Below are 18816 nucleotides of genomic sequence, written 5' to 3'. Positions count from 1 at the left end.
ATGCACCAGCAAAAACTTTCAAGCCACTGAAAACCACTGCTCATGTTGTTCAGCTCAGCCTGTCAGTGTTGAAGAAAGAGCAATCCCACCAGCTCTTGTAGTTCCCAACCTCCCTACCCAACAAGCACAAGAACACATTAGTTAACAAAACACTTACCAGCAAAATTACAGTCAGAAGTCCATCAAATCTATTGCTTGGGTAAGACCAGTATCTTCTCAAGCCCATTGCTAAGATTTTCAGCAACATTTCCAGCAGATAGTACAGGATGAAGAAGCAGTTGATGGCCTTCACCCCCCCAAAATAAAAACAATCATTAGAATTACTGACATCTCAGGGAACAGCAATAACTGTAGGAATGCTACTGCATCTTACCCCCAGGAAGAAGTCATCTCTTTCAGAAGGCTGTTTATCTGCATCCATCACCAAAACCACCTTAAACAGGAAATATTTTATGAATCCACTGCTTTACTGCTACATAAAACAGATTTTTAAGCACAAGAAGAGTCTTTCATGCTTTGCACAGACCTTTTCCAAGCAATTGAGAATATATTTTTAACTGCAGGTATTCCCTCTCAACTTAAGACTTTTTACATGACTAAAGTATGCCAAAACCCTGCCAGCTGCTACAAAAAATGGTTGTTTAAAGAAAGACTAAAGAACAAAAACAGAACTTAGGTTTGTAGCAGAGGAAAACCAAAAAAACAGACAACCCCCCCCCACACACCCCACAACAAAAAAACCCTTTTACTTACACAGACAGAAATAATGTTTGCAAGGGCTACCACATTCCCCAAGTAGCCAAAGTAGGGATGGCCAAAGGCAAACTGCAATTTCTGCATAAAATGGGATTGGTACTCTGGACTGGGAGGATGCTGAAAAGAACACAAAGGATGTGCTGAGAATCAAAGCAAAAGCATTTTAGTAGTACTAAAATAATAAAACCCCACACCCAAGCTCAGCTTTTAAAAGAAGCCAGACATTTTCAAAGCAAAACTTCAGGACCACAGGCTAATTTTGACATTTCAGCTGGAAAATGTTTCCAAGCTGTGGCTGTTCACAGCAAAAGTTCATTTCTGATTATGGCACAACACGAGGGAATGGCAGAGAAGGGAGATAGTCCAACCCTTCTTCAGTACCCCAAGCAGGTAAACTAAACACCAAGGTATTAATTGTACCCATGCCTTCCCCATTTCCCAGTGTTTAATTCAGAAGTCTTGGTTACATGCAGACATAGAAAAGAACATTTCTTAACCCTCAAATAGTTGTGTTTTGTTTTTTTCTTTCTCCCTCCAAGAGGAGAAGGCTGCTTTCTGCCCATCTTCATCTGAACACTTAAAGAATCCATATTTTGTTCTTCACTCAGGGACTGGAGAAAAGTCTTTGAGTATATTTAAGTGTTACTCTGCAAAGACTAACACAATTGAAGAGGCATTCCTTTAATGTAGGACTGTCACAACAAGACAAATCCCTCCTATTTCATCAAAACCAATTTACCAGGGAGGTAATAATTCATTTCTCCACAGCACCTCTCAGAGAGCCAATGTTGTAAATCCAACTCCTATTCTTTGTTTCCTTGTAATGAATCTTCCTACTAGAAAAATACACACGCAGATCTCATCAATTTTGTTTGGCAAAGTCGCTTTAAAATGCTGACAGAATTAACAATTTTGTACATTTAGGGCAATCCCAGATGAATGCTTCGAAAGCCCCCAAAGCCACATTGTTTGTGACTATAAGAGCAACTCATGAACAACTTCAAAATCAACAACGTGTGATTGCACCTTGTGTTGTGTTTACATGTTTTAAAGTCTGTTTATACACTTTATAGACAATACCATCACTTATTTTTGCACAGGACCAGACAACTTCTGATGTTTCATAAACAATGGTCAGATACATACTTGCTTAATGGCATCTTTGTCTAGTTCTTCAAAGAGCTTCTGGAACTGGGCAGCTGACAGTTGGTCACAGGAGCACATTTTGAGCGACTGCACATGAAAGAGAAACATTCAGATCAGAATCTGCAATAGGTGCAACTGCAAAAAGTGCCAAAACTCTCAGACAATCTTTAAAAGACACGGAATAGAGATCTAACACAAGCTACTCCAAGCTGTTAGAGTGAGGTTCCATTTTGCTTTAACACAACACTGCCATGTGACTGGAGGATTCCTCTTGCCTTTTCTATTTTCCCCTCTCTGGAACCACAGGCACTTTTGACAAACTTAAATTTTTTAGTCCTGTGGTAGTGCCATTATTATGTTATGATCCAAGGAATGCTGCACAGCAGAGAGCAGCTCCAGACCACAATACTTCCAGGGAGAAAGTAGAGCCAACGGAAAAATTAGCTCTGCAAAACAGGAGCTTTCATTCCTCTATACGTCTCTCCAGGTGAATGCAACCCTCATCACACCAACCAAAGAGAGCAACTTTAGGGTGAAATCCTTGTCTAAGGACTACTTTCATTCTGAAGATCAAAACATAAACAGACAGTGAGCTGGGCTTCTGTTCACACTTTGAGGAAGCAGCATAAAGGAGCTGAGCTGAAAGCTGCCATTCCTAGGTCAATGGTGTAATTAGGGAAATTTCAGTTTCCACAGCTGTCACATCACAGGGTTTGACAGTCACCAGCATCAGGGCTAAGAAAATTCACTTCTTACCCTCAGGATGGCTTGTTTGCAGCGAGAATCCATCTCAACTTTCTGCAGCACTTGGTGTAAGGCCCCACTGCTGACATATGACCTATTTAAAAGAAAACAGAATGGGCCCTGGTACAGATAACTGTATAGATGGCAAAAAAAAAAAAAAAGAGCTGTTCCAAATGCATTCCTGCCTTTCTTTTCTGGAAAACCAGGTAAAATTAGAAGTAGAAATAAAAGGGAAACAGACACCATAAGTCCCAAATAGCATGTTATGAACATTCAGTTAAATTAAAAATAAATAAAATGAGATGAGCAACACACTGCCATATTTTAAGAGTGGATCCTCAGTAAATTAAACAAAACGTAGATGACCAAAAATGTACTTTTTTTGCTAGATAATCTACTGTTTCAACATTGTCCACTTACTGTTGGGCATTAGCAGGAGTCTCTTTCAGGGTGGAAAGCACTTCGAAGGCAGCCCGGATTCCCAGCCGCCTCCTGAAGAGGGAGGACTGAACTGATTTCTGAACAGTAAAAACACCACAGAGGAAACAATTTACTCACACTTCATGCACTACTATTGTCCTATGGCCACAGAATACACTGATCCTCTGGCACACATCCTGGATCTGTGATTAGAGATCAGAACAGGGGACTGCCCTCAGCCTCACTCCCTCCAAGAACTCTGTGTACGAGGAGGAAGGAAGCAAGCAGGAAAGCAAACAAGTCTGGAATCCAAGTAAACATCCAGGTCATGAATTATTTTCAATTCTGGACTGCACAGGCATATGCCTGTTCCAGAGACACGGGCAACAGCAAAGCTCAAGGATTCACAGCAATTCACACTCCTGTGCAGAGAGAAGAGTGAGACTGCTTGTGAAGCTCCAGCTTCTCCCCTAAAGGCACAAATCCAGAGCCACAGTTCTTCATGTTTTTTTTTTCCCCTCCACAATAACCACTTTCAAACTCAGCTGCTTTGTTGGGAGTCAAGTTATGTCATGCTCTCATGTGAGGAAGTGAAAAACTGAGAAAGACGGGAAGAAACAGAGGAGGAGGAAAGGATTACCGAAAATCCTCTTTGCACATATTGGGTTCAAACACCTCTCTCTCACAAGAGGGGGGGGGCCATTCCTTCTGTGTAACATTGCTTAAGGCCAAAAAACTTCTCCTCTCTGGAACTCTACTAGAGCAGGCAGCTATTACTTCACTTTCCCCCCCAAGCCCACACCCCCCTCCTCTGAAGGGCTGAAGGAACTATAAAACTATGTAAGTAAGGGGAAGGAACTATAATATATATATTACGAGAAGCCAGTAATGAAGGAACTATAAGAAGATATGTAAATAAGGGGGGAAAAAAAAAATCACACCCAAAGTCACCAAGTTTCTCCTGACACTAAACCTTAAGGAAATCACAGGCATGAGAACCCTGGGCTGCACCAAGAGGAGCGTGGCCAGCAGGTCAAAGGAGGTGATTCTCCACTTCTACTCTGCTCTTGTGAGATCCCACCCGGAATGCTGCATCCAGTTCTGCTGTCCTCAACATAGGAAGGACATGGAACTGTTGGAGCAAGTCCAGAGGAGGCCACAAAGTTGATAAGGGGACTGGAGCACCTTCCCTACAAAGACAGGCTGAGAAAGTTGGGGTTGTTCAGCCTGGAGAAGAGAAGGATGTGTGGAGACCTCAGAGCACCTTCCAGTATCTGAAGAGGCCTCCAGGGAACTGGAGAGGGACTTCTCATCAGGAACTGTAGTGACAGGAACAGGGAGTAATGGGTACAAATTGAAAGAGGGGAAAGTTAGGTTAGATATTGGGAAGCAATTCTTTACTGTGAGGGTGCTGAGACACTGGCACAGGTTGCCCAGGGAGGTTGTGGATGCCCCATCCCTGGAAGTGTTCAAGGCCAGGTTGGATAAGGCCTTGAGCAACCTGGTCTAGTGGGAAGTGTCTCTGCCCGTGGCAGAGAGGTTGGGACTGGATGATCTTCAAGGTCCATTCCAAGCCCTTAACATTCTGTGATTCTATGATTTGCAACAATGGCTATTTAAACAGTACAGCAGATTTTCTTCACAAAACCCAAGTCTGAGTTACTTGTTCACCTTGTTCAATTTTATAATAGGGTTTTTTCCCCCCCATAACAGTCAAAGTTGCAGATCCACAGCATTCACGGAAGTATGCAAGCAAGTAATTTTATCAGAGAAGGGGATCAAGCTACAGCAGCATATAATGGGAAAAGTATCTCCATCAAAGAACATTTAGCATCTTAAAACTTACAACCAGAACAGGCCTCCTGCTTTAATGCACAGATGGCACTTAATATTTCACACGTTCAAGGTTATGGCAGCACACAGAAATTAGAAATGCTTTACTCACCAGGAGGTATCCTCGAAACTGGTTGTATATTATTGCTGTAAGCAAGTTCATCAGAAACAGGTTGCCTATTGGAGAAAAAGAGGCAGTAAGAACTACTGAAATCCATATCATATTTATCAAAGAAGTTTCAGTGCATGTAGTAAATAAAATTTATCATTTAAAGAGGATTAGTTTTCTCGTGTTTGATTTCCGAAGTGGTTTCATGTACTGTAATGTGTGCATTTCTCTGTGACGTGTTACCAAAACCCCCAGGCCACAAGTGAAAATTATCTCACAGGCATTACACAATAATTGGAAGAAACACAAAAAAAGGAGAAATTTATGATTAAATTTTCCTAGGAAAATAAACCACCGTGGTTGTTAAGCACAAGTGTCAAAGTGCATTTACACGACTGAAGACAAGAGGTAACTTACCTAATACAGTGAAGAGGATGAAGAAGATGGAATATGCTCGATTCTTAGAATATGCAGGAATCATCACTGTGTGAGATTGAACAAAAAAAAGAAATAATATTTTAATGCTTAAGATGCACAGTGGAGACCTCAATCAATTTTTGGCAATTGGTGAAAGCTCTTATACAGCTGCACTGGCAATACATAATTACCCCAAAGAAGGGCAAGAATCAAGTTACTAAAGGCATGGAAAACCTTTTTCCAACCTTTCTCTGGCTGTATTAAGAACTACCAGCTGAAAAAATGGTTACAGTAGTCTGCAGGTAATCTTAACTCTATTGTTCTTTGAAAGGAGAGACAAGAGCTGTTTCTGAAAGACTGCTCACCATCAGGATTGTTTGCAGTAGTCAGCAGGACCAGCAGGGATGTCAGTGAATCCGGCAGATTCCGGAAATACACCACCCACTCCTTATCCTGCTGGTTATCCTGGTCAAAGAGATGATCATTGTTAGGAGAAACACTGAAGAATCACTGTCTTACCAAGGAAAGGGGGGAAAAAAGAACTAAAGGCAGTCAATAATCGATTTCTTACGCACATAATCACATCTACCCCGTGAAAAAAAGCACAAACCAAGCATCAAAATGAAGACATTATGTGGGAATACAGAGCAATCACTTCACTTATTAACAGCAATTAAAAACTGCCAGGAAGAACAGGAAGCTCAATATAGAAGTTATATCACAAACTGACAGCACAGGAATCTGAAATGACCCTTGATTGATATAAGAAGTGTCACTTCTTAGCCTGCAAGAAATTATACTGCAGATAAAATATGACTGAAAAAAAATAATAATAATTTAAAAGAATCACATCTGCAGCTCTACCAGCACACCCACTGAGTGTCTTTCACTTCCCCTTTGACTTCCAAATAAAAAACTTAAAATCCCCTGGATCAGTTTTTTGTACAAAAGTTACTACCACTATGCAAAACAAAGGTTTTCCCCTTCTTCTTGCTATCCCCTCAGGCAGGAAATTCATGCACAGCACAGGAATTGCTGGGCATGTAGAAAACAGGTGACTGTTTTGAGAAAAAATGAAGATTTAAAATGCCATGTTACAATATCAATGAAAACATCGCTAGAGCTTAAACACCTTGGAGAAAGAAAATTTAAAAAAAAAAGGATAAGTGCTACGGCACCCAGAATGTATTTGCAAATACTTTGGCAACTAAGGTCATCACAGTTATCTTGTGGCTCAGGGAAAACATCAGATGATTTGCTAAAGCTCAGTGTCAAAATCTTCATCAAAAACATACTGGCAGGCTAATCTTGGGTCATCCACATATTCTCCCCCCCTCCAAGGTCAAGCAGAGGCAGATAAAAAAAGATGCAGAGTGCAAACAATACAAACATGAATGATGCAGCACAGAACAAACAGCCCTTGCATCTGCTGCAAAGATTGCAAAATGTACCTCTAGAGGACATAAACAAGACAATGCAAAAAATGTAGAGGCATGAATTTCGTTAATAAATGTATTTTTAGAACTTGGCTTTCAGTAATTCGCCTTGTCAGATAAAATTAGTTTGTGTGAATGTCAGAGTAGCACATCAAAATAGGCAAGTCCACTCTGTAATTTGTTATTTTTCACCTAAATGTACACAAAATTGACTGGTTTAGGTATACAAGTTATATTCCCACTGCTGGGAAAGCTCATTACTGAAGTTAGATGTGACACACGAAGATAACACAAAGATCCAGAATGCAACCTAAAGCAGGAAAACAGAGCTCTGCTTCTGATTTCAGAAATTCCATAAATTGGGAATTCAAAGAATTTGCTGACCACGAGGAAGACTACAGGCAGGCTCAAATTGCAGTAGGAATGAAGGTGCAAAACTGAGATTAAGGAGAGGACTATAATTACTGAGAGAAGTAGGCAGGAAATTTCTGTGCTCACAGTAACACGTCTATGGAAGGCCTTAAAAAGTAAGAACAAAAAACCTACTCAAAATATCTGAGCATAATACATTAAGATAGAGGAAATTTTAGAGAGAGGGAACATACCAAGAGCACTGGAACACAATATTATTTTAACCACAAAAGTTCAAATTTGCTTTTCGGAAGCAGGAAGAGAAAAACGAGAGGAAAACCCAGAGATCAGAAACCAAAACATCAGAGTAAAGCAGGTAAAAACCTACCAAGGCATGGCCAGGGGTACCAGTATTGGAAGGTGAGAAAGCATGGAAGAAAAATTAGCAAACAGCTAGATAAGGAAGAGAAAAAAAAAAGAAGAGATGAGTGATAACATAAATGAAAAAGCGATAAGAGATTTGGATGCAGAACAGCACAGAGGGTTTCCACAAAAGCAGGGAAAGCAACTCGAAGGATCAAACTGGATAAATGCACGAGGAAGTCTCTTGTACAGATGGAATACTGTGCACATGTTAAACCCCTCCAAGTGGACTTCAAACTCATCACAGCCAGTCTGACAAGGTAACACGACCTTTTCAGGGGAAACAAGTTCCACTAGTTTGATCATAAAACTGGACATGAAGCAGCTGTGCAAGTAAAGAGAAAAGCCCCCCGAGATCCAGCACAGCAGAAATGGAAGTGATTACCTTTGTTCGAGCAAACAGCAGCATGGCAAACATGGTGAAGAGGGACAGATGAACAGCCAGCAGCAGAACAACACTGTTGGAAAGAAACCATGTGCATTAATAGCAAATTTATCTTATTCTTAATAACATCCTGTGCTAAAAATGCAATATAAAGGAAACTAGGGTTGGGGTTTTTTTTAAGAAGCTATATGGAAATAGAACACAATCTAAGTTTTAACCAAAAATAAAAATCACATTTGTGGAGACTCCTCAGCACAAGCTCAGACTTTTTGTGATGTCAATAAGATTCTAACACTTCTTTTTTTTTTTTTTTAGAGAAAGGACCATATTTATACCCTCCAATCAAAATACAACACCTTGGCTTGCACACACACCTTTGATTCTCCTGGGGCTTGGTAGTGAAAAAGTAACAGGCAAGGGCAGTGGGTTCCATAAGCTCTACACACACATGACCCATGTCACAGGAAGAGACCTCTATCAAAAACCATCACGTTGTCTGGTTACAATTTCACCAGTGGGGTTTCCAGCTTAACACTAAAAGTAGTTTTTTATATATATATATACATATATACACTGCTAAAACTATTTAGAAAGGAAAAAGCTGAAGTAAAGCACTCTGAAGACAGATTTACATCCATCTGAAGATGCAAAGAAAGAGGTATCTTTTTGTGTGGCCCTCATGACTGGAAGACAAGTACATGTGTGTCTACCCATATTTCTGAGAGGTTACCTTGGAGAAAACACAGCACAGACCCTTGCTTAGCTCTTCCCTTACAAAAGCAGAATCAAAAATTCCCACTGCACCAGCATCAAAAACCTTATCTGTCACAGAGTCACAACATGTGCATTCTAGAGCTATTTTACAGACTAAAAGGAATCAAAAACCTAATACAACCTCCATCCATTGCTACCTGATCTCACCAAGAACTTAGAGGGAGGTTGCTCATATTCCACACAGCAGAACACAAAGATTACTCCCTGCTTGCTGTGAAAGGATGTTTTCTATACTGTTACCTACCTTGCCATTTCAGGCAATGTGCTGTTGATACTTTTTAATGTTTTCTTCATCATAGAGGAGTTCTGAAGGAGAAAGAACGGACGAAGAATCCTTCTTATCCTCAAACTCTGCAAAAACCAACAGATCAGACACTGAGTTCCCATAAGACTGGTGGCACAAACACTTTCCAGGCAAGTTTGCCAAAAAGCACTGATTTAAATACCAACAAAGTCAACAGTGCGACAGAAGAAGGCTGTGCTCAGATGGTAACTCTGCCCCACTGAGCTCACAAAACAGGCAAGAGAGATTTCAGACTTCAGATGCCTCATTAAAATGAGGAGAGATTGCTTTAAAAACCACACATTGACATTTCAACAGCCTCATCAGACCACTAATTAGAAACAATCTAACTTCACTGCTCGCTAGACATAACAAGCTGGCAAGAGATGGCACTTTTGTATTTCCTATCTCAGGAAAGGAATTAATAGTGAGCTGCTTTCAATAAAAACAAATACACATGCTAAAAATAAGTGCTCGATTTCAATTTTCAGACTGACTTCTTTTTTTGTTTTATAACTAAAGGGCCTGCTTATTACTCAGCAATTTCTGTCTCTGACAAGATTCAAACTGTAATTGTTTGGTTTTTTTTCCCCACAACACTACAGCAAATAATCTGTTTCTTGCCTTCAAGACACTTGCCAGCCTTCAAGTTATTTCTGTGACAACTTATCAGCTGCTTCAGGTGTTTCAGCATCCTGGATTTTAGGACCAATCTTCTCCGGGTCACACTTAACATCAAAAAAAACCTCCCACAACACCCCTTTCTTCATTGCTATCCCCTTGTTCACACATCCCAGCAGTTCAACTACTCCTGCCACTGCTTTGTGTGGGAGGCTCCTGTTCAAACTACTCATCCATTATCACACCTAAAGATTCTATGATCACTTCCCCATGCTGTAAGCTCAGTTTTCCTCCAAGGTGATTAACTTCTTTCAGCAGCATTGTATTTATTTGGTTTGAACACAAAAAGGACATAGTCACTTTTCTCACTGTTAGATGCTTGTAAGTTCAAATAACATTTTTATTCACCATTTCAAGATCACGCCTCTGATGCTCCATCACATCCAGGTCAGCAGTGACCAGTGATGAGAGAATGAACAGCATGAACAGCTAAACAGTGTGGCACCCACAGCAGCACCTGCATCCAACCTCATCCTGACCAACACTGACAGTAACTGAAAACAGGTTTGGAAGTTCTCTGAAGACAGCAGATACCAGTTTTGACATGAGAAATGACAAAAGAAGCCAAGTTCAAGATTTCTCCTTCATTCACTTCCCGGCATTTTTACCATCTTAGTGTTTTCTTAACAATGACTGTTAATGAAAATCCGTGGCAGAGAAAACCAACTGGGAGATGGCATTATTACATAAAGGAGGGCACTTCTAGAGCCATTTCACAAAGCTGACACTCCCCTCAGAACACAATTGCTTTGAACACAGCACAGTTTCAGCTCAGCAAGCAGCTGTTAAACTACCTTTTACTTACACATCACTGCATAGACTCTGCTGTTGAATCAAGTTAAGGATATAATTCTCCAACTGCATGACAAAATTGCTGCCGTGCAGTGAGTTTTCTTTAAACTGTCTGCCTACTGACAGACCAGAGCAGCAAAGTTTTATTTAATTTTACCAGTGAACACACACATTAAGAATGAAACATAATCCTTAGCAAGGCAACATCATCAATAAGTTTTTCTGTGTTTGTGTGTTATCCAGCTATCAAAGGCCAAAAATGAACCATCTCCTCCTCCATCTCTTAATCCTGCAATGCACCATATACACCCTGCTGACTATCCCTTTGCAGGCTCTTCTCCTCTGCCACTTTCCACAATCAAGATGCTGATGGTTATTGCAGAAACAGTTCTTACCTCCGTGCAGAAAAAGCTCAGCGAGACAATCCAATCAGTCAGGGAGACAATTAATGTCAGTATATAAGCCATTAGCCATTTGTTTTTCCAAAATTCTTTCCATCCAATTAAGTAACTCTGGGCAAGGGGGAAAAAAAAAAAAGGCAACCAAAACTTACTTTAACAATGAATTCCAACACCCTAATATTGGAACATATAATTATATATATATAGGAATATATATACCCTAATATTGGAATATATACTATATATGTATAACATATATGTGTGTAATTATAATATATAATTATATATAATTATAATTATAATAACAATAGAAAATTATAAATATATAATTATAAATTCCAATATACATAGCGTATATATATATATTCCAATATACATAGCGTATATATATGTATATATATTCCAATATACATAGCGTATATATATGTATATATATTCCAATATACATAGCGTATATATATGTATATATATTCCAATATACATAGCGTATATATATGTATATATATTCCAATATACATAGCGTATATATATGTATATATATTCCAATATACATAATGTATATATATGTATATATATGTATATATATTCCAATATACATAGTATATATATATATATATATTCCAATATACATAGTGTATATATATATATATATTCCAATATATATTGTGTATATATATATTCCAATATATGTTGTGTGTATATATATATATATTCCAATATATGTGTATATATATATATATTCCAATATACATAGTGTATATATATATTCCAATGTACATAGTATATATATATTCCAATGTACATAGTATATATATATATATATTCCAATATACATAGTATATATATATATTCCAATATACATAGTATATATATATATATTCCAATATACATAGTATATATATATATATTCCAATATACATAGTATATATATATTCCAATATGTATTGTGCGTATATATATATATCCCAATATGTATTGTGTATATATATATTCCAATATACATACTATATATATATATTCCAATATATATTGTGTATATATATATTCCAGTATACATACTATATATATATTCCAATATATATTGTGTATATATATATTCCAGTATACATAGTATATATATATATATTCCAATATATATTGTGTGTATATATATATTCCAATATACATACTATATATATATATATATATATATTAGTATACACCAATTGTTTCCCAAGTACCTGTAATTTTAAACCAGTGCTCATTAAGAGCTCTCCAAAATCCAAACATAAATACATTGTTCAGATATTTTTATTTCTTTCCTACGAGAACTAAATAAAGGTAGATAAAAATGAGAGGTGGATGGAGAAAACGGACACTGGGCTGCCCCACACACCAACCGTTTCATCCAGTGCTCACCTTCACGGACACATCCAGCCCAAACACCAGGAAGCAGAGCAGCTCCAGGCTTTCGGTCAGGCCACAGGGCGGGTTCCAAGCGGGAGGGCGGTACCGCACATCCGACGTGACCGTGAGCGAAGAAGGCTCTTCAACGAAAGCCAAAGCCAGGATTATAGTGATGGTTAAACTCAAAATCCTGGTTGGAGAGAGATAAAATTTAAAAAAAAAAAAAAAAAAACAACCAAACAACAAAACAACAAACAACCCCCCCCCAAAAAAAAAACCTCACAAAATGAGTCAAACGAACAGCAAAATATTTAAGAGTAAAAGCACTTTCCTCAGAAGTAAACCAAGCTTTATAATACCATATTTAACACAAATGGGTTAGACTAGAAGGCAGCACTTGACTAGCATGTTGTTGCCTGCGTTAGTGATGCAACTGCTGACCACCAAACAACCTCAGGGGGTGTTCTTTTGGGACTAACAGCTGCAAAACAATCTTGCCGTTATTTAGAATGTTTAGAAATAGACACTTTGAAAACTCTTAACACACAGTGCTGCAAATCATGCTCACAGTCCATTCATGCAGCAGTCCTACAGCTGTTCTAAATAGCCACCTACGTGATCAGACCTTCCTATAACTGGCTGCTCTGCACTTCTGTCGTGTTCACACCCCCTGGCTTCCTACAGCAAGTTCTTGTAAGGATAAATGCAGAGTCATCTAACTGTTTAACAAAAAAGAAAGATGGAAGAGCAATTTTTCAGAAGGACTTACTCTTAAACGAGAAAGCAAAAGGAATAACCAAGTTCTTACCACTGGCAAGTCCTTGAATAGTACCATCGATAAAGCCACAGGGATTTGGAGTCCACACGGTGATTTATGGATCGATACTGAAGGCAGGAAGCAAAAAAGGATAATTCAAACATTACATTCAGTCTGTCTCAAAGACAAAGATCAAGTTACCAAAGTAAAACAAATTAAGTACATGTTATTCATTATTAAAGTATCAGTCACCCATGACCATAGATGTAGCCTATGTGTGTGAAAAGGGAAGGATTTTAAAGAAATTCTCCTATCTAAAGACCACAGAGCTGCTCAGGTAATCAAACCGTGTGGCAGCCACCTGAAGAAAGCACTGCCATCACTACAAATAACAGCACCTGTAACAAATCAGTGATTACTCTATGTACTTGCCAAAATGATCCACCCACTTAATTCACCTTTCTAGCATTCATTCCACTCATGGACCTTCTTTTTGTCTTTCTTTTCCAACAAGCCATAAGATGCAAACAAATTAATCCTGAATATAAAAGACCTCAACCTGTGTCTTTGAATAAAACATGCTTTAAGGTCAAGGAAGTCCCCATGATCCTTCAGAAAGAATTTTGGCTTTTGCCAAAATCTGCTCAGTCCCTTCTCTGCAATGGCTCCTGGGCTGCTGTTACCCTGAAAAATATCTAATTCTAGAAAGGTGGGCACAGCTTAAACACATCTGATCCCCAGAAACCTCCCAACCAAAAGCTATCTGAATGCAGCAAGAGAGCTCAATAACTGCCCTCCAGCATTCCCACTGCCTGCAACCACTCACTGGGAGATAACAGACCCAAGAGCCTGCAGTAAAGTCCAGTAAAGGAGGGACAAAGAGGGAATGAAGACTTCCAACGGTATCAAGTTCAGCTGAAACAAAAGAGGCTTTTCTCACTTGAAGTCAGCCTTAAACTCTTCAGCTTTTACCAGCTCTTAAAGTGTGCAAGTAGTCAGATTGAGAGGCACATTACAGAGGGTTTGCTCAATTTCTCTTAGAAGTAGGTTAGCCACTCTCAAAAAAACCCACAAACAAACCAACTCAAACAAACAAACAAGAAAACCACCATGAAAGCCACTCCACAAACCAGCATCTCTTTTGAAAACCTTAAAGAGAAGATTATTTCATTGCGTGGAAAAATGTTTCTCCTGGGCAGTTCACAGATACTTGCGTACCACAGGAATTCAGAATTCTGATTTTGATTTATGAATCGAGATGACGTGACATAAAGGCTTCCTGAACACAGAAAAACTTTAAAAGTGGCAGAATGTGTGACAAACATCCAGCACGGGAAGCATAATAGCTCTCAAAGAAGTTACATTTACCTGTATTGCATCTTCAATAAATACTACAGCTTGGTTTATGTAAAGGTCATTATCAGCTCCAGCACCTGTGAAGGTATAAAGAAATAATAATCACCTGCTGTGTTTTGGATAAAGCCTACAGCTTCCTTATCAGTTACTAGAAGCTCCACAACAATGGCTTAAAGTAGGTAGATTACATTAGTAGTTAAATTGCCATCATAACACTAAACAGAGACAAGTCCTAACACGCAACATAGTGGGCATTCAATCAAATTATTGTTTGACAAAGTGTACAGTCAAGTGAAGCTGGAAAAATCAGGCACCAGTATCCTAGTCATTTTACTTTTGTTGAATAAAGGTACTGTAGTTTAGATTGGTTTTGTTCTCTCCAAAACCATCAGGAATCTCCAGTCAGACGAGAACTAAATTAAATGCATTTTTAATTTGTTTATTACCATACCAAAGAGATCAGAGTTCAAGACAGAGCAAGGGGTGAAAGTACACAAAATGAAATAAAACATCACTAAATTAGTTACTTATGCCACTTACTTATACTTTTCAAAACCTGTTACTAAGAAGTCTACATGAAGATATTTATACAAAAAAATAAAAGGCAGCCACTTGTGTTCACTTGAACCAGGGACCTTTGAGGAACTAACCTGGCAATTAAGCCAATGGGAGAAACAAAGGCAATTACAGTCAAAATGAGGAAGGAAAAAAAAAATAAAAATAAAAAGCTGAGAGGGGTTAAATTTATGAAAAATATGTGCTAGCGTAATCTTCCCACAGAGGGAAAGAGTCCCAAGGAGCACTTCATACCATCTCCTCCGAGGAGACAGCAATCACAACAGGAAAGAGCCCGTCCCACTACTACCACTGTGCTCTCCAGACACCACGCAATGCCACTGATCTGAGTCCCAGACAATTTTATGTTCCCCGTGATTCAAGGGCATCAATTTTCTACAAAGAATGCAAGCAATTTTTAAATGTCACCCTTTATCTGAGCATCAGCAACAGCACAGTTTTGTACTGATGCTGATACGAACCACAGCGCAAGAAAGACTGAGCACAAACAGGAGACAAGCCAGGCTCAAGCAGTACAGACTTTATCTTTTTCATGCCATCTCACACTGGAGATAAAGTTGTTTAAAGGAACAGTATTAGTTAGAAGGAGGCAAGGGCAGCAAAAGCTTTAGGTTCTTGGAGCACGCAGCGAGCCTAGTGTTGATGGCAGAGGTTTTGGAGGGGTGGAATCTAAACAACTGTTCACAGTATAAAAATAAAACAGAGAAATTAGAAAAAAAATGTTTAGTTTAGCAATTCCTCCATGCATTCTGCCATGGATATCCAACTTACTCTGCAATTCTTAGTCACGGCAAGTGACACTTAGTCACAAATGATGATTAAAGCCCTTGCTCGGTTCGGGCACACAGGACCCGTCCGAGACCCCGCTGCGCTTCTGGCACCGCACGAACACGCAACAAAAAAAAAGAAGCGAAGGTTCGCTTAGGTGATGCGATACCCTAAAAACAAGGAACCTGCGGTCTCCGAATGATCCCATCCCGGGGAGGGAAGGGGTGGGGAGGGGGGGAATTGAAGCGCCAGACCGCCGACAGTCATCGGCTTCGAGAAGAAAACTTGCCAGGGCTTCAGCGAGAAAAAAAAGAATAAAATTACATAAGGAATCCCCGAAGCCCGGGGCTGCAGCGGGGCTGAGCTCCGCGACAGCGGCTCGCTCAGCGCCCGGAGCAGCCGGGGCAGGGCGGCGGAGCCCGGGGCTCCAATGCCGTGCCCTAGTGCCGTGCCCTAGTGCCGTGCCCTAGTGCCGTGCCCTAGTGCCGTGCCCTAGTGCCGTATCCTAGTGCCGTGCCCTAGTGCCGTGTCCCAGTGCCGTGCCCCAGTGCCGTGTCCCAGTGCCGTGTCCCAGTGCCGTGCCCTAGTGCGGCGCCCGCCCCGCTCCCGGGAGCGCTCCAGCCCCGCGGGCACACACTCACCGCCCGCCCCAGCGCCCCCGGCGCTCACTCACCGAGCTCGGCCGAGCGCCACAGCCCGCGGGCCGCCCGCCAGCGCCGCGGGGGCAGCAGCGGCTCCGCCTCAGCGCCGGGATCCATCGGCACCCCCGGCGGCTCCCCCGGCCGCGCTCCCACCGCGCCGCCGGCACGGCACGGGAAGGGACAGGACGGGACGGGATGGGACGGGAGAGCAGGGAAGCGGAGGAGGGACGGAGCGGGGCTCAGCCCGCCCCGGGCGGCTCCGCCCGCTGCATGTGACCGGCTGCGGGGGAGGGCGGGGACCGGCATCTTCCCGACTCCTCCCGCTGCCGCCGACCATTCATGGAGTCATGGACGGGTTAGAAAGGACCTCCGAGATCATCGAGTCCAACCCTTGATCCACGGCAGGATCAAGGTTACTAGACCACGGCACTAAGTGCCACATCCAGTGTCATCTTAAAAATCTCTAGGGACGGAGAATCCACCACTTCCCTGGGCAGCCCATTCCAATGCCCGATTACCCTCTCTGTAAAGAATTTCTTCCTAATATCCAACCTAAACCTCCCCTGGCACAGCTTAGGACCGTGCCCTCTTGTCCTACTGCTGGTTCCTGGGAGAAGAGACCAACCCCCACCTGGCTACACCCTCCTTTCAGGTGGTTGTAAAGAGTAATGAAGTCTCCCTTGAGCATCCTCTTCTCCAGGCTGAAGAACCCCACCACCTTCAGCCTCTCCTCACAGCACTTGTGCTCCAGTCCCTTCACCAGGCTTGTTGCTCTTCTCTGCACCTGCTCCAGCCTCTCCATGTCCTTCCTGAACTGAGGGGCCCAGAACTGGACACAGCACTCCAGGGGTGGCCTCACCAGTGCTGAGTACAGGGGAAGAATCACTTCCCTGGTCCTGCTGCCACACTGTTCCTGATCCAGGCCAGGATCCATTGGCCTTCTTGGCCACCTGGGCACACTGCTGGCTCATGTTCAGCTTCCTGTCATACCCAGGGGGCCATTTCCCACCCCCACCACTCCTCCTTTCTTCCCAGGTGTAGTTCCTGATTCTCTCAACCTCCTGCCTGCCAGTGGCACAGGGAGAGGGGGGATGTGGGTTATGGTCAGTCCACCACAGGTTGGTTGTGCCGCTGCTCGGGGAGAGGAGAGTCCTTCACCTGCTCCAGCATGGGGTTCCTCCCATGGGAATCAGTCCTGTGAGCTTCTCCAACACGAGTCCTTCCCATGGGCTGCCATTCTTCAGGAACTGCTCCAGCACAGGGAGCAGAGAACTGGCTGCCTCAGCGTGGGTCCCCCGCAAGGGCACAAGTCCTACCAGGAAACCTGCTTGCTCCATGGGTCCATAGGTCCTGCCAGGATCCTGCTCCAACTGTGACCCACGAGGTCACAGTCTCCACCTGCTCCGGTGTGGGGCTCCTCCAGGGGCTGCAGGAGGATCTCTGCTCCCCCATGGACCCCCATGTGCTGCAGGGCACGGCTGCCTCACCACGGGCTGCAGGGGAACCTCAGCTCTGGTGCCTGGAGCACCTCCTGCCCCTCCTTCTGCACTGACCGTGGTGCCTGCAGACCTGTTCCTATTGCATATTCCCACTCCTCTTGTCTCAGGCCACAGTTACATCTGTGCAGTGTTTGTTTCCTTCCTAAATATGTTATCAGAGGCATTACCACCATTGCTTGCCTTGGCCAGCAGCGGGTCTGTCCTGGAGCCACCTGGCATTGACTCCATTGGACACAGTGGAAGCTTCTGGCAGCTTCTCAAAGAAGCCACCACTGGAGCCTCCCACCCCCAACTCCCAAAACATGGTCACGAAACCCAATACAAGATGTCACTTGTAAAAAGTGACCCCATCTACATGGGGTTATTTCCCATTCTGAGGAGGCAATGAAGCACTGATAAAATTGGAGCTATTCTGGTAACAGTTGAACTAGAGGCATCAGGTGGAACAGACACAGTGAAAATTTCTGCATAGTAAAAGGAAAATGGGGTGGCCTGGTACAATCTGTATTCAGCACGAGCAGGGAAGAAATAAAATGCAATTGGTACATGTGTAAATGCCATTGCTAAAACACACAAGTGTTCTTTCACCAAGTGTCTGAAATATTCAGGGTAACCACACTAACCAGGAGTGCATGTAAAACATTGTATTATCCTTGCTATTATTTTTTATTTGAATGAAAGCAAGTGTTTCCTCCTTTCCTCTTCAGTGATTTCAGGAAAGACAAACCAGCAGCTTCAGGAGGGAAAAAAGAAATATGAAACCTTCAAATATACAATGAATTCTTGAGCTTCTGTTCAAAATTCATCTACTCCCTCTGTCTGCAATGGGAAGTGGAAGTGCCCAACTAACTGTGAGAGAAGGCACATCTCACCTGGGGTTTT

The 18816-nt window shown here is 41.8% G+C and overlaps 1 protein-coding gene across 3 annotated transcripts in view; it reads right to left on the bottom strand.

The window, feature by feature from the left end:
- Positions 1–16628, bottom strand: part of TPCN2 (two pore segment channel 2) — a 55214-nt gene extending 38586 nt beyond the window's left edge. For all 3 annotated transcript variants that reach the window (XR_003542806.2, XM_039386017.1, XM_027732457.2), the window contains exons 1-16: positions 16468–16628; positions 14463–14527; positions 13146–13222; positions 12350–12527; positions 10946–11062; positions 9039–9145; positions 8021–8093; positions 5791–5890; positions 5426–5491; positions 5012–5076; positions 3067–3164; positions 2659–2740; positions 1903–1989; positions 754–873; positions 374–433; positions 158–286 (exon numbers count right to left, since the gene is read on the bottom strand). Coding sequence is in view for 2 of the 3 variants with exons in the window: in XM_039386017.1 (XP_039241951.1) it covers positions 158–286; positions 374–433; positions 754–873; positions 1903–1989; positions 2659–2740; positions 3067–3164; positions 5012–5076; positions 5426–5491; positions 5791–5890; positions 8021–8093; positions 9039–9145; positions 10946–11062; positions 12350–12527; positions 13146–13222; positions 14463–14527; positions 16468–16552 (1509 nt within the window). In the remaining variant the exon portion in view is untranslated. The remainder of the gene's footprint in view (positions 1–157; positions 287–373; positions 434–753; positions 874–1902; positions 1990–2658; positions 2741–3066; positions 3165–5011; positions 5077–5425; positions 5492–5790; positions 5891–8020; positions 8094–9038; positions 9146–10945; positions 11063–12349; positions 12528–13145; positions 13223–14462; positions 14528–16467) is intronic.
- Positions 16629–18816: the final 2188 nt, after the last annotated feature.

This window comes from Pipra filicauda, unplaced genomic scaffold (genome assembly GCF_003945595.2).
Source record: "Pipra filicauda isolate LSUMZ 115617 unplaced genomic scaffold, ASM394559v2 scaffold45_size4122338_pilon, whole genome shotgun sequence".
Taxonomy (NCBI): domain Eukaryota; kingdom Metazoa; phylum Chordata; class Aves; order Passeriformes; family Pipridae; genus Pipra; species Pipra filicauda.
The sequence above is the reverse complement of the archived record's forward strand: the minus strand, read 5'-3'. Positions and strand labels throughout refer to the sequence as shown.